At 37.9% G+C, this 14,036-nt stretch overlaps 1 protein-coding gene across 1 annotated transcript in view; it reads right to left on the bottom strand.

Moving 5' to 3' along the window:
- TLN2 (talin 2) overlaps nucleotides 1–14,036 on the bottom strand; it is a 178,082-nt gene that overhangs the window by 81,022 nt on the left and 83,024 nt on the right. The window contains exons 11-19 of the mRNA XM_040569529.1: nucleotides 13,015–13,119; nucleotides 10,638–10,793; nucleotides 9,653–9,754; nucleotides 6,947–7,023; nucleotides 5,092–5,272; nucleotides 3,167–3,280; nucleotides 2,379–2,487; nucleotides 1,510–1,718; nucleotides 900–998 (exon numbers count right to left, since the gene is read on the bottom strand). Coding sequence (XP_040425463.1) covers nucleotides 900–998; nucleotides 1,510–1,718; nucleotides 2,379–2,487; nucleotides 3,167–3,280; nucleotides 5,092–5,272; nucleotides 6,947–7,023; nucleotides 9,653–9,754; nucleotides 10,638–10,793; nucleotides 13,015–13,119 — 1,152 coding nt within the window. The remainder of the gene's footprint in view (nucleotides 1–899; nucleotides 999–1,509; nucleotides 1,719–2,378; nucleotides 2,488–3,166; nucleotides 3,281–5,091; nucleotides 5,273–6,946; nucleotides 7,024–9,652; nucleotides 9,755–10,637; nucleotides 10,794–13,014; nucleotides 13,120–14,036) is intronic.

Genomic DNA, 14,036 nt, shown 5'->3' with positions numbered 1-14,036 from the left:
AAAGCAGTGGGCTGCAATACATATATTAAACTAGGAATACAAACAGTAACTGATGAAACTTGCAGACAGGTTTACTAGTGAATAAAGTGTTAAAATGGCCTTTATTTCTATGAGTAGACATTTTTCATGACATGTCCTCCAGATTTCTACCTTCTGCTGTAGATTACTTCCCCTTGTTTCTGAGGGGAACCTTATCTTGGCACTGAGTGAAAAAGATGCATTTATAACAGAGCATTTAAGGACAACAGTTTTAAACTGCTAATAGGTTATTATGCGATTAAGCCAAACAGGCATTATCCTTTGACATCTGATAATACTAATCACCTTAAAGAAGTTACATTTGTAATACGAAAATTTTCTCCTCATCAGTTTGCCAGAAAGTTTTGTACACATGCATACATATACACACAGTAAAACATATACATTTAATGAAAAGAAATGCTCATTGTTTATTAATCTTCATAAATACATAAATTCAATAGGCTTAATAGTTTGCAAAAACAGGGAAACACGAGGAGGGGCAAGAACTGAAGTTGCCTGCATGCAAGTGCAAATTTTAATCCCATAAAATCCCTGTGTCTTACAGAGCAAGCAAGGATCTGACTAGTATGTATATACTATGAGCCATGCATTCTCAACACAGGGGGAGTATAGCACAAACAGCTTTCCATGGAGCAAGAAACCATCTGTATGATGTATAGAATGAAGGAGTTTCTACAAAAACAGCATTCTATGATCATATAACTAAAATAATTTCACAATGGATTAACCTTAATTACCATTGAGCAATCTCAAATCTAACATTTCCAAATCACACTTGGCAAAGCCTGGTTTGATGCAATGGCCTCCTCATTATTAAGGTACACAGCTCTGGCAAAGACAAGCAACCCCCTCATTACCTGGAACCTTTCATCTGTTTCATTCTCTCCAATCTGTCTCAGTAGCTCCCCGCTTGCTTGCCCAATGCTTCCAGCTGCAGTCAAAACCGTCTGTCGAGGCTGGAAAAATAATTGTGGAAAATAAATTCAAAGACAACACGCTTTATTTAAACATCGGATTTCTTCAAGGAGCCTCTGCATTAGCATGCAGTCAATATGATTAAAAAATTAAACCAAAAATACTTCGGAAAAATCTTTTCTATATACACAGCTGGATTATTTTGCAAGTTTCATCTGTAGTGCTCTCTGAGAATGTGTGAAGAACTTTGAAGAATTTGAATAGACATTATTGCAGTAACTCCAAGGAAAATTAACGATGGACAGCCAATAGGCCAACTGATCTGAAACAGCAGCAGATTTCAGTCGTCTTCTTCAAAACAAATATCTCCTTTATGCTGAGTCTGTTTTGTCTGTGGCAGTAATTTGTGAGTGAACTTCCTTGTCCTTCTCTCAACCCATGAACTTTTTTCCCCCCCATCATATTTTCTCAAAATGTCCTTTTGAGGAGAGGGAGTAAGACAGCAGCATGGTGGTGCTTAGCTGCCCATCAGTGTTAAATCACCACACTCACCTCCCCTGAGGTAGGTTGCACAGCCTTCAGCAAGTCTGAGACAGCACTGGCTAATGTTCGAGCAGCTTTCAGGAGGTCCTCTCCACTTCCGACTTCATCATCCATGAGAGCAGCAAGCAGTTTTACACCTTTAGACATCTCAGTGAGGTTGGAGGAGATGGTTGTAATTGCACATCCCACAGCAGTATAGTCTGTGTCAACTGGGTCACCTGCAGAACAAATGGTTTTTCATGAGCAGAATGCTTCAGTGGTTAAAAGGGAAAATGAGGTAGCCACCACAGGCTACACTCTGGTGAGAGATAACAGATACATTTCTTGGCCATCCTTAAATGTCTACTAAGTAATTTCAGTGTCATTTAAAAATTAAGGTCAGCTGTCACTTTTCCAGTCTCTACATTTCTCTTCTAATAGAATTTCTCTTCATCCAATGCAATTTGCTGACAAGTCCACAGTTTGAGCTATTTTCCCAGTTTCAACCTTGAAAGAACCCAAGGTCACATGGTATTAACCCCTTTAGGTCACTCACAGCTCCTTCAGCTTGTAATTTGCCAAAGCAAAACCACTGTCAATAAACATCTGTAACCTCTAACAACTGTCAAACAATTAATGCTTTTCAGAGTAACCTTGCAGAGACTGCTTTGTTGAATAAGCAAGCTATACTTTTCATCAACAGTAGTAACTTTAATGTTAGAGATGATAAATTGAATATAAGAAAATTGTGTTGAGAGGGACATAAAGCTTCTTTTGCATGTCAATGCACTTAACTATTGGACTATTTTGAAGAAACTCACAGTCTGTCCCTATGATACCTGAATTAGAATGATAAATAATTAGGAAACTGCAAGAAAGTCCTTCCTTTTGAAATTTACCTGCCGTAAGGTTAACAACAGATGCAGTTCCTGCAGTGATAGCATCAACCTGAGAGTGTATTTCATGTTTTGATTCATCAACCTTGTTCTGAACCCATACTCTTGATGCCTAAAGAGCAACAACAAAAACAAGAATGAAGGACTGCAACAAGGTTCTGTAAGACGAAATCCTGTATTAATCTCTCGTTCCTTCATCAATCTTTTAAAATGAAACAGAGGACAACTACTAAGCCTTTAAAGAGAAAAAAATTAAGCAAACATTCTCTTTTGCTGAATCTCTCACTACAGAATTGCTGTTAGTCCAACAGCTGCCCTTTTAAGGTGAATACCATAACCAGTGCATCATCAAGGATGATGATTCTTGACTGACAGTCCCACATAAACAGTAGTTTATTGATCTGTCCTCCTACCTCAGCCTGGATCAAATGCGACAGAATCATATTTTGTTCTTTTTTCATTTGTTCATATTTTTCAGGTGTCTGGGAGACAGTCACTCTCATCACAAATATTGCTTATAGTTTGCTTTTACTTGTACATACGCACATGAAATAAATAGAATTACGGACACAGTTATGCAAGGAAGTTTGCTATAACTAATCTCAGAAGACTGATGAAAGTGAGATGGAGCAGCGTATATGAATTCCTTACAGCAAGCACAACCGTTGTTTTTTTAATCTAATTTAGGAAGCTTTACAGATACCACTTCACCTCCAGGGACAATTATTAAACTGATCTGCAAACACCCCAAAATATTAAGATTCATTTCTACGGGGACTAGAAAAACTCACCATGTCCTGCCCTAGAGGTGGAAGGTTATCAACTTCACTGAGGTCAGCTTGCGCTTGTTGAACAGCATGCATGCTCGTGTTAATAGTTCCCATCAAGGCCTGCTGAGCTGAGGTCTGAAAGTCAGAACAAGGAAACGGCTGTGTGTTGTGTTCGAGATGGCAATTCAAGCAGGTGTTGTTACTTAGGCATTAAAAGATGGTGAGTGACAACAATTACACCAGGCCATTTCAGACAGCTAGCATTTCCCTCGTGCAGTCAGGAAAGCAGCTTAAGCTCACTGAAACACCTCTTCCATAGTCTTGATTCTGCCCGTGCCACTTTACACTCCTCTATACTTGCACACATGTGTAAGATGTTGAACATTCACAGATCAAACAGTGCCCAACAGACACTCACAAATCACCGAGCTGTCTTACTGACTTGCAACCTGCATACTGAACTGTACAGGACTGACTTCCTGGAATAGCCTACAAATGTTACAAAGAACAATTCTAAAACTAAATTACCATCAATATGCATAAACTAATGAAAAATTGAAGAGTTTTAAGTGAGACAGGAGAGCCATCTCCATAGAGCGTCCATGGCAAGGTCTTGGCAGGGAAGGCTGCAGGGGCGGCCTCTGAGTTCAAGGCCAGGGGCTGCCCTGTGCTGAGTGCAGCTGGTTCCAGCTGACTCCACCATGGACCTACTACAGGACACAGCTGAGCCCAGCAAACAAGCTGGAGGTGCCTCTGGGAATGCACAGTTCAGAAAGGGCACGTGGACTCCTCACCACATGGCAGTGAAGGCTAGGAAAGAAAAGTGCAACAACCCTGCAAACACCAGTGCCAGAAGAAGGATGGGAAGATGCTGGAGCAGAGGTTCCTCTGCAGCCTGCGGGAGAGACCATGCCGGAGCAGATATCCGACAATGCAGCAAGTGGACATTCCCTGAAGGAAACTACAGCCTGTGGAGAGCCCACAATGGAGCAGGGTCTCCGTCCAGGAACTGTAGGCCCATGGAGGTCCCACGCTGGAGCACCTAGCTTTAGCTGATCCCACCTTTAGCTGGAGCTGAAGGACTGCAGCCCATGGGGGAAAACCCATGCTGTATCAGGGGAAAAGTGTGAGAAAGAAGCAGCAACAGAGAGGAATTGCTATGGATTGACCACTTGTGGGTGGGAGGAGGAGGTAGAGTAGTTAGGAATGAAGAAATGAAGTTGAGTTTGTGGGAAAAAAAGGACGTATCAGTGTGGTAAAGGTGTTTTAGTTTTTGGTCTTCGTTTCTTACCATCCAACTCTATTTTAACCAGTATTAAATTAATTTTCACCAAGTAAAGTCCATTTTGCCCATGATGGTAAATTGTGATCTCCATGCTTTTATCTCAACCCATGTTGAAATAAAAAGCTTTGTCTTATTTTCTCCTCCTGTCTGGTTGAGGAGGGGTAATCAAAGAATCTGGCAGCCACTAAAGTCAACCCACTAGACATACCACACTTCTAGTGATATTTCATGAGCTTAAGCACTGAGTATACTCTCTATAGCCCATTTAGACCTTTTGGTAGTGTTACATTTAAATGAGAAAACTCAGCACCAGCTTTAAGCCGTCTAGAAACATCTAAATTGTAGACTAGTGACAGGCTAAAAATGAGCTTTTTCCCTAAAATTGCTTACTTTTGCCAATCTTCAACATGCTTTTTTTTCCTAACCCTTGAATACTGGTTTAACTACTTAGAAGCAAAGGAAAGGGTGGAAGAGCTGTTGTTAAGACAAATGAGCAAGTCATTGAAAATGTGATAACCTAAGTATTTCAGCTCAAAAAGTGTTCAGTAAGACAGCCAGGACACCACACTCTACACTTAGCAACATGGAAAACATCCTGTTTTTGACAACTTGCAGCACCAATAAGTTTCAAATGCTATTACAAAACAAGGAGGTTCCTCACAAGCGGGGGCATATGTCCTCTGTGCATCTGACCAATGGTGACCTGTTGCTGGGGAGAAGGCATGATGCCGATGTTGAAAGTTTCTGGGCCACTGGACCCTGAACGCATAACAGCTGGTAGTGCCACAGAGCCATGCTCTACCTTCCCTGTTCGGTTGAACTGCTGCTGCAAGATGGTAGACCTAAAAAAAATATATTTTTTATATGTATATATAATTAAAATAGAAAAAAGCAATACAAAACTAGTCATCTCCTGCAAGTCCTGCCAGATGTTCTTCCCTTAGGATTTTAAACTGCATTTCATAATATTTGGAGAAGCTGGAGAAGTTTTAACAGTCTTTTCTACCAAGCATTTTCTAACATTCTAGAGAAAACATACGTGCCACTTTTGACAGATCAAATATTAATAGCACTAACAAGCAGGCAGCAAGGAAAGAAGGTACAGCTTTGGTATATGTGGTACAATAGATCTACCCCTCTAACATGCCTTACAGACAGAACAGGGTTTATGGCATAACAGGCTGCTTTGTTTCAACTGTGATATAGGCTGATGAATAGAAAATAGAAGCACCAACCCTCTGAAGATATTTTTTGCAAGCAAGCCCGATGTTTGGGATAAAAACTAAAATTTTTTTCTCTCCTCTTTATACACATATACACACGAAATGCTTGCTAATAATCTGGAAGCCTGTAATATTACAGACTGGGAGGTAGGATGCTTTCAAGAATAATGAAGTTATTGTCATCCATAGTCACCATCTCCTTTGCCAGATGTAACACTCTTATTTAAATAGGATTCCAGCTTTAACAGCTAGAGGTATTGACAGGACTTCTAGCTTTAGCGGCAGCAATCTGCTGGAGAAAAAAGTAGTTTTAATTATGGAGAATCTTGTAATCATTTATTACAATCTTCGGGCTTCGCTGTACAGCACTTAACTAATAGAGTATATTCTGGAAGTAACTTGGAAAGGGCAATGTTGAAAGCAAACATCTGAACATGCGTGTCTCATCAATAGTTGAAATTTCACATGAGGCCAAATGAAATATCTAACCAGTTCATATCCACTGAACCACATGTTGAACAATAAATCAGACTTTTACGTATATAATGCAGAAGCTGTCATCCTTAGTGTACAAACACGAGACTTGAGGGGCTCATTACAGCTTAAAATATCAAACCTGCTTCTATTTCTTCACAGCAAGGAAAGACTGAATATTTGTTTCCAAGAGTATGTCCATCTCTGCAGTTGTACTTTTTGCTATGCTCAATTACTTTCCCATCAGAACCATCGCCTGACCTACTAGAGCCAAAACCTTACCTTGAACCACACCACACATCTGACTGGTTTGTCTAAAGTGGTTTGGTGTAATAAGCCAGCTCTGTTAATGACACAGTGTACAATTAAACTGCCAGGAGTCAAATTCTGCAGGAAACCATGGACCTAGAAAGACAAGCAACTAAGATCTTGCAAATCCTAGGTGTTTGTATGAAGATCAAAAAACTAATACGATATTTTCAGCTCTTTTTTTTTTTTTTCCATCTTATTGACTTACAGCCTGAACTCCATTGTTAAAGAGTCAAGTTACCACAAATTGGTACCACTGCTGGTTGCCCTAACCAGCATTCTTAAGACAGAAAAGCCTGCTCTGCAATCCTAGGATGAAGCTGGAAGTCTACAGAACTGTCTCTTGAGATAGTGCTTCCTTCTGTTAAACTACCCTGTAGAAAATCATTTTTAAAAAGTAATAACTATACTTTTTATAGTTATTACTATATTTAATAATAACCATACTTTGAGGGATGAAGAAACTGCCATAGCTAAAAGGTAACTTAAATAAAAAGCATTTCCACTCACTTCTTAGGTGAAACAGATTCTTCCAACATTGTTGATTCCTCATCGCCTTCAAGACCAAATCTATCTTTACTTTGTTTCTAGAGAAAAAACAAACACAGTTGAATATCTGGCTTTTTGCTTTCTCTCCAGCATTTTCTTGCCATTTATCAGAAATCTAGTCAAAAAAGTCTCGTCCAGTACTCAACACCACGGCTACTTTTTTTTTTTTTTTTTTTTTTGGGGGGGGGGGGAGGAGGGGGGATGTTTTTGGCAGAGTGTAACAATATAGTCTCAGCTGTGGAAGAGGAGCTGCTGCTCTTCAGCATCTAACAGACCAAGTTCTATGCCTTGGAAAATTCAGTGCATAAAAGAAAAAAGCCTATCACAACTGGCAATGAAAGCAAACTTGAGGCTTTTTTTGAACAAACGGGTATAAATAAAGTGCTGAGATTAACGTCTTTACCTCTCAGAAAAGAACACTCTGGAGACAGTGATATGCAACAACAGCAAACTACAGCACAGACAGGACACGTGCCAACCACTAAAACCCCTACTCTTCTGACTCAGGAACAGCAGACTAACTCAGCCAACTAGACCTCAGCTACAAGCCATCTTTAGCATCCTAAAATGTCACTATAAGGTGCTACCTACCTTTAGGAAACACATATCCATAAGAAAGAGAGTATGTTTAACATGGTACCAAGCCCTTTTACCATATATTTCATATATCTGGACAGTCTGGACATCTGCCTTTGAGACTTTTTTTTTTTATAATGACATAAAGGAGGCAAATGTACACAAGGGAACTACAATATGAGAAAAAAACAGGAAACTACAAGCAGTTATAAAAGCAGAGCCTTGTAAAAGCAGTCCATTGCCTCCAGTGACCAAGTGCAGTTTGCTTTCCACCTTGTTACGTGACTTGAATATTCAGCAGACAACAAGAGGGAAACACCCACCATGATCTTAGGTACATTTAACAGGAACTCTTCATGCATTTCCATACATACATGTACCCCAGCTTTCTCTACAGAAGTCCTTACCGTAATAATTTGAGTTTAAGCATGAAATGAAACCGCTTATTTCCAGTTAAGATTGTGTCTTACTTCCAGATTAGTGTGAAGTAAAAAGTAAATAAAAAAACAAGTAAAAGCTACTCAGGTTCAGGATTCCCTGTTTAACAACTTATTACTAAAACTGCAGGACTGCAGGACAAGAGTTTGTGTGTTTTTTTTTCATTTTTTTTGGTGCATGGGTGTGCGCTTTTTTAATTTAATACTTCAATAATACTTTAGCAGGGAAAAAAATGTATCCCTAATCCACACCAGAGCAAATGAGTTGAAATAGTCCAAAACACATCAAAAATAACATTAAGCAACTGAGAGGGATGACCCATACTTTGAGTCATGCATCAATGAGCAAAGTTGAGCTCAACAACTGGAAACTGTGTGCTTTTCACATGCATCATGAAGCATCATGGGTGTTTATTACTTAACCTGTTCCTATTTTATCCATTTTACAATCTGCTGACACAACCAGTTTAAAAGAAGAAATCAAATGAACGGAAAGGGGTGGAAATACGCACATCTATACTATCAGGGTGGAAAAGCTGCTTTTGTTTTGAATTAGAAAGCAAAGCTAATTGTGAAGCTTGAGAGCTAGAATGAAGTTTTAAACCATCTACAGAAGCCTGTCATTTCTTTAACACATTAAGTCTGAGATCAACAGCCTCAGAGAAAAAGGCAAGTATTTTGATGAATTCTGGCAATCCTCTTCAACCTCTGATTTCACAACAGTTGATGTTACACCCCACACTGTTTGCATGAACAAAGGCCAAAAATTCTCCTGAGCTGCTTAGCTTTCTGTCATTTCTTTAATAGTAAAGATCTGTTAGAGCAAATTATTGAGATTCAAACAAACTGCATCAAGTATAATCTTGTCAAGAAGCAAAAAGTGCTATTTGAAAAACTTGGCTTTTGTACACAACATGCTCAGAATAAAATCTTTCAGCTTCATATTTGTTGGCAAAATAGGTCTTTTTTGCTGTTGTGTTTATTTACTTGTGAATATTTTTTTCTGGAGGTGCTTATCAGCCTCTACTCTCAACGTTTTGTTAAAAAGCATTTCAAATAGTCTGGTGCCTTTACAAACACCAATTTCCTCCCTCTCTCTCTTCAGAAGTGAAATATAAATCTTTGCTTTACTGACCACAGTATTTATTAAGCAATATGCCAAAAATGACTTTTTTCTTTACTTTTGCCAAAATACCACCTTGGCTTTGATGCAGTGTATGCAACAGACAGAAGACAACTACTACATAGTCTTTAACGTAGTTTTGAAGGCTGCTACCATGTGATCATTTCCTCCCATCTAACTCACCATTTTGATCCATAGCTTAAAGTCCACAGTTGAAAAGACAACTTTTGTCTGTTCTACGGATATACACTCATAGCCAGCTGTTCATCTTCCAGATGGACAAGCAAAGCCCAAGCATTCTGTATTGAGCCTAACTACTGTAGTTAACAGCCTTGATATTTTTCAGAAACAATAACTGAGGTTGAACTGAAAGATCTTACGATACTTAAAGATGAAAGTAAATAACATCAAAACACTAGATAATACTGACTTCATGAGAGGAAAAAACTGCAGCTTGCACATATTCAAGCTTTTGCACTGCTGTACAGTCATTTTACTGCATTTTTACTAGATGTCATCCCAATATTATACCTTCTTCAGGATGATATCAATATAACCTGCAATTAACTGAGAGATCTGCTCTCCTTCAGTGGTCTGTACTGAGTAATAGCTTTCCTGATATTCACCAAAATCCTGAAAGAAAAAAAAAGAAAAAATAACTCTTGGCAAATGAAAGATAAATAAGCAGTGTCAAATGTGGGATTAATTCCCATTTTAAAGTTGTTTGTATAGGCATTTTTTTTATATCCAACAATAATTGAAACTACTCCAAGATTCTAAACCACACTATATAGGGGGGGGGTAAGGAAGGAGAGAGGAAGGATACTTTTTATGTCTGCTTCACAGAAGAATCACAAACTGAAATACCAGAGGACCAATAAATATTTAGTCTGACTTCATCAAACTTAGTCACCAAATAATGGAGAAAATTCTAAAGAATTGTATTCTAAAGCATAATCAACTGTATCAATGGAAATTAAATGCATATTATTAAAGTGAATATCAGCTGCTAGTCACTGCCTCTTACTCTAGCGCATTAAACAACCTTTTTTATATCCAGGATACTCTTTTTGCAGTGGATTCCTATGGATCAATTAACAACACACATCATATTCATGAGAGTTCTTTAAATCCATAATTATCAAATGTTTTCATGACAATATAACTTTGCTTATGTTCATATCCTGCGAGTCACAGCTTGCATTTTGAATGAAACCCCGTGATCGATTAAGCAGGTTTTAATGGTATTTTTCATAACAGCGCCAGTTCTAAGGTACAGAAAGGATTTAAACACTGCTTTTGGGAAAATGGTCTGTCTAGAAACATCAGAATACAGACTGACCGTAGACACCAAGATAAGCCAATTTAACACTTTAGGACTTCGCAGCTCTACTTAATTCTAGAGAATTCCAGATAGAAGAGGTTGTATTAAAAAAATGTTGAGACTGCAAGTCCATCTTCCTTTCTCCACATCACATGGATTCCTCTTCCTTCTCGAGATGTACAGAAAGATTACCAGAGTAAAGCTTTTAGGTGAGGCAGCCCAGCGTTTCACAGTTGTCAGTGGCCATTCTTGTAACACTTCCTTGGTCTTCTCATCCACACGCATCACTGAGTCTTTGGTGACCCCCAGCAAGCGAGGAACCAGCTTGTTTTTGCCTTTCATTTTTTCCTGTAACAGGGTGTGAAAGTTTGTTTTTCATTAAAGCGCAGCATGCCAGAGGAGAAAGGGGAAAAAAAGTCCTGATGGAATACACTGAAAAAGGGTAAAAATAGCATGCAGATGAGGACAATTTAAGCCTCAAGGCTCAGTTTTTCTGGTCATATCAAGTCATTTTCAAGCAATGCATTAACATCAAGTTATTGTCTTTACATGATTTTTACTGTGCAGTTCATAAGACACTCCCTTTTCCCCCTCCCCCAGCAAATAGGAGCATTTTAGGGAAAGAATTGTTGGAAGTAACTTTAAAAAACAAAAACACAAGATGACAGTCTTTCCAGAGACAAGCCTTTAAAGTAACACCATATTAGAGAAGCAGAACAGGAAACTGGCATCAGAAGGACTGAAAACTTGCCATCAATTTTTGCACTCAGACTCACCACTTCTCCAAAAAATTTCTGGAGAGGGAAAAAAAGAAAAAGAACTGTTGGGGTTCACTTGGGCTGTAAATTAAGCAAGATCAGCCATAATTTGTCCCATATTCTGGATTTGAAATTTTAGTTATTTTCAATCCACAAGAGCAGTCTAACCAAGGGGAAAGGAGAGGGTCAGTCTGCATGCTGTGAACTGCTCTGTCATAATTTGTTGGGCATTCCACCTCTTCATTTTTCTAAGGTTGCAGAGCACAAGCCCAAACTACTAATCTGCTACATAAATAGAAATGAATCCACATCTCCCATTTCCCTCAATTTATGTAGACTGTAACGAATCAGTTCCTAGTTACAGTTGGCCATTTGATAGGCTTCAAAACAGACCAATTTGTCCTTTCAAAACAAGTTTCATGACAAAGTTAGTTGTTTCAGTTACAGCTTGCTTTAAGTTATGACCAAAAAAAGCAAGATATTAATGAAAAATATAAAGATAGCCACATTACCTTTTGCCATACATGTTGCCTAGATTGTGTTAACAAATCCCTCCGAATTAATGGTTCTAAACATACATGCTTTTTAGTTTTAATATTTTAGTTATTGAAAATGGCACACCATAACTTTAGTATAGTTTCCGAGATGAAACTTAATATATTAGCTGACAAAGTCAAGTTGAAATGTTTATTGCTTATGGTGCTTTATCTTATTCCAATTGTTTGCATTTCAAGGATTTATGCCCACAGCAAATTTTTTTTAAAAAAGTTTTCCAGAATATTTAGCTTTGTATTCCTAAATAACTGGATTAGAAGCTCCATAATTCAGATGTAGTAATGACAACTAATAAGCTTTTTTGTAATTCTTTATTACACTAATTTAATGATTGATACTATTCCAAGATGCCTATGAGCTACATACATTCTGTACAGTTGACATGAGCCTGTAACACTGAAAATAAACGTAGCTCCAGATGAAGTTGAAAACATTTTTCTCAGTCAGGATGCTAGCTCAACAGCTCCTTTAGAGAGCTGAAACTGCTTTCTTCATTAAAGGTGCTAATAAAACATTTTCCCTTAAAAGAAGGAAAAATAAAAGGTAATTATTTCAAAGGCTACTGTATGAATAGTATTAAGCTCTGCATGTTTTTTTCCTTTTATTTTCACCTATCTGCTTCACTAGAATTTCTCAGTGGCTAAGTACTTTAGGAAAAGGCAACCTATTGAGAAACAAAATTCAGAACTGTAACTGTGGCAAACTAAGAATAAAAACCTTTGCCAAAATTTAGCCTTCTTTTAATTATGTGGTAACTAAATACTGAGACACTAGTGCTTCAGTCCAGTTTTCACAGCAGAACATCAGTATCTTGGTATCAAATTGTTTCAACACCTTTAGATCACAGCCTTATTGTAAGGATTATGAGAAATTAATCATGCAACTGATGAAGTTCTTGGTCAGGTGCTGGCTTCAGCATGCAATTCATATTATCATTAAACTTTGAACAGAAGCAGCTTCAGAGCTTTTTTGTGAATGTTTTTATGAAGAAAGTACTTTGATGGTAATCAAAATTAAAAAAGAGAAGTGTCAATTTAAAGAAGTTAAATCAAGACTAAACTGTCTTTCTGGAATTCAGCATGACAAGTATCAAAACTCAGATCACAATTCTCTCTTAGGTAGTCACTTCAACTGTTTTTCCTCCAGATGTTGCTTTCAGAAAAAAAAGCTTAAAAACAACTCTGACCTTTGATTAGTGGAAAACCTGTGGTAATACATAACCAACCATACAATATGGTCAGCAAGATCTGCATTACCTTAACAAGAAAAAAGGACACTCCATAGGTCCGCAGGGAACGGGCTAACTTCACGTATTTCACTTTGGCTTCTATTTCAGTCATCTCACCACAGTTTTTGTGCTCCTGTAATGAGAGTTCAGTATCACTTAGACAGAAATAATACTCTTTCTGGAAACAAACAAAAATGGGGTGTTAGCTTTTCTCTGTTTAAGAATGTTTAGTTAATAATCATTCCAATTAAGACATTTGAAACAATACTGTGTAGAAATGTTAGTATGACTATATCCCGTAATTCCTCATCAAAAAATATAAACAACATGTGCAAATGGAACATTTTTCTTTGACCATCATCCATCTATTTGTGCCTCAATCAAGCAGATTTAAACCATTTATGAAACAGTTTAAAATTATTGGTGTTGCTGCTATGTGACACCATTATGTTTCATACAGTCAATGTCTACTTTCTTGACTTAAATCATTTAAAACTCTCAGCACACACAATTTTTTCCAGGAAAAGAATATTTCTGCTATGTACCCTAAACCTCCGACTCACTAAAGCCTCATGCTTTGTAATTGACCATTTGTCATCTCTTAAATGGATTTCCTGTAGTTTATTTATTTATTTTGCCAGTTGCACCTTTATCCACATTTTTGCCATAAGTTGAAAAGAATTCTACAGGTGAGAAAGGAGCAATTATTTTTTTCTAGTAGTTCATTCTGAAACATTCATCTAGGTGTATTAAAACTCCATTTTTATTATTTGAACAATTTACTCATTAGTAAATTTTCATACCTGTAACTAATGAGAATTACAAATACTACCTATTCAAACTTCCTTTCAACATCTGCTCTCCTACTCTGCTGAAAACCCTGTCCTGAAGTCCTCCTGTTTAAATACTGTTTGTGGGTTTCTGTAGCACCCCCGATCTTCTCTTCACCATTGTCTTGTGAACTGCTGGTTACCACCTCCTTCATGCTAATTGACGGCAGCAGGGGGAGCACCAGTAACATGGGAAACACTTGCCTACTCCAGTTCACTC

Source organism: Cygnus olor, chromosome 11 (genome assembly GCF_009769625.2).
Source record: "Cygnus olor isolate bCygOlo1 chromosome 11, bCygOlo1.pri.v2, whole genome shotgun sequence".
NCBI classification, from domain to species: domain Eukaryota; kingdom Metazoa; phylum Chordata; class Aves; order Anseriformes; family Anatidae; genus Cygnus; species Cygnus olor.
Note: the sequence above shows the minus strand (reverse complement) of the source record. Positions and strands in the feature narration are given on the sequence as shown.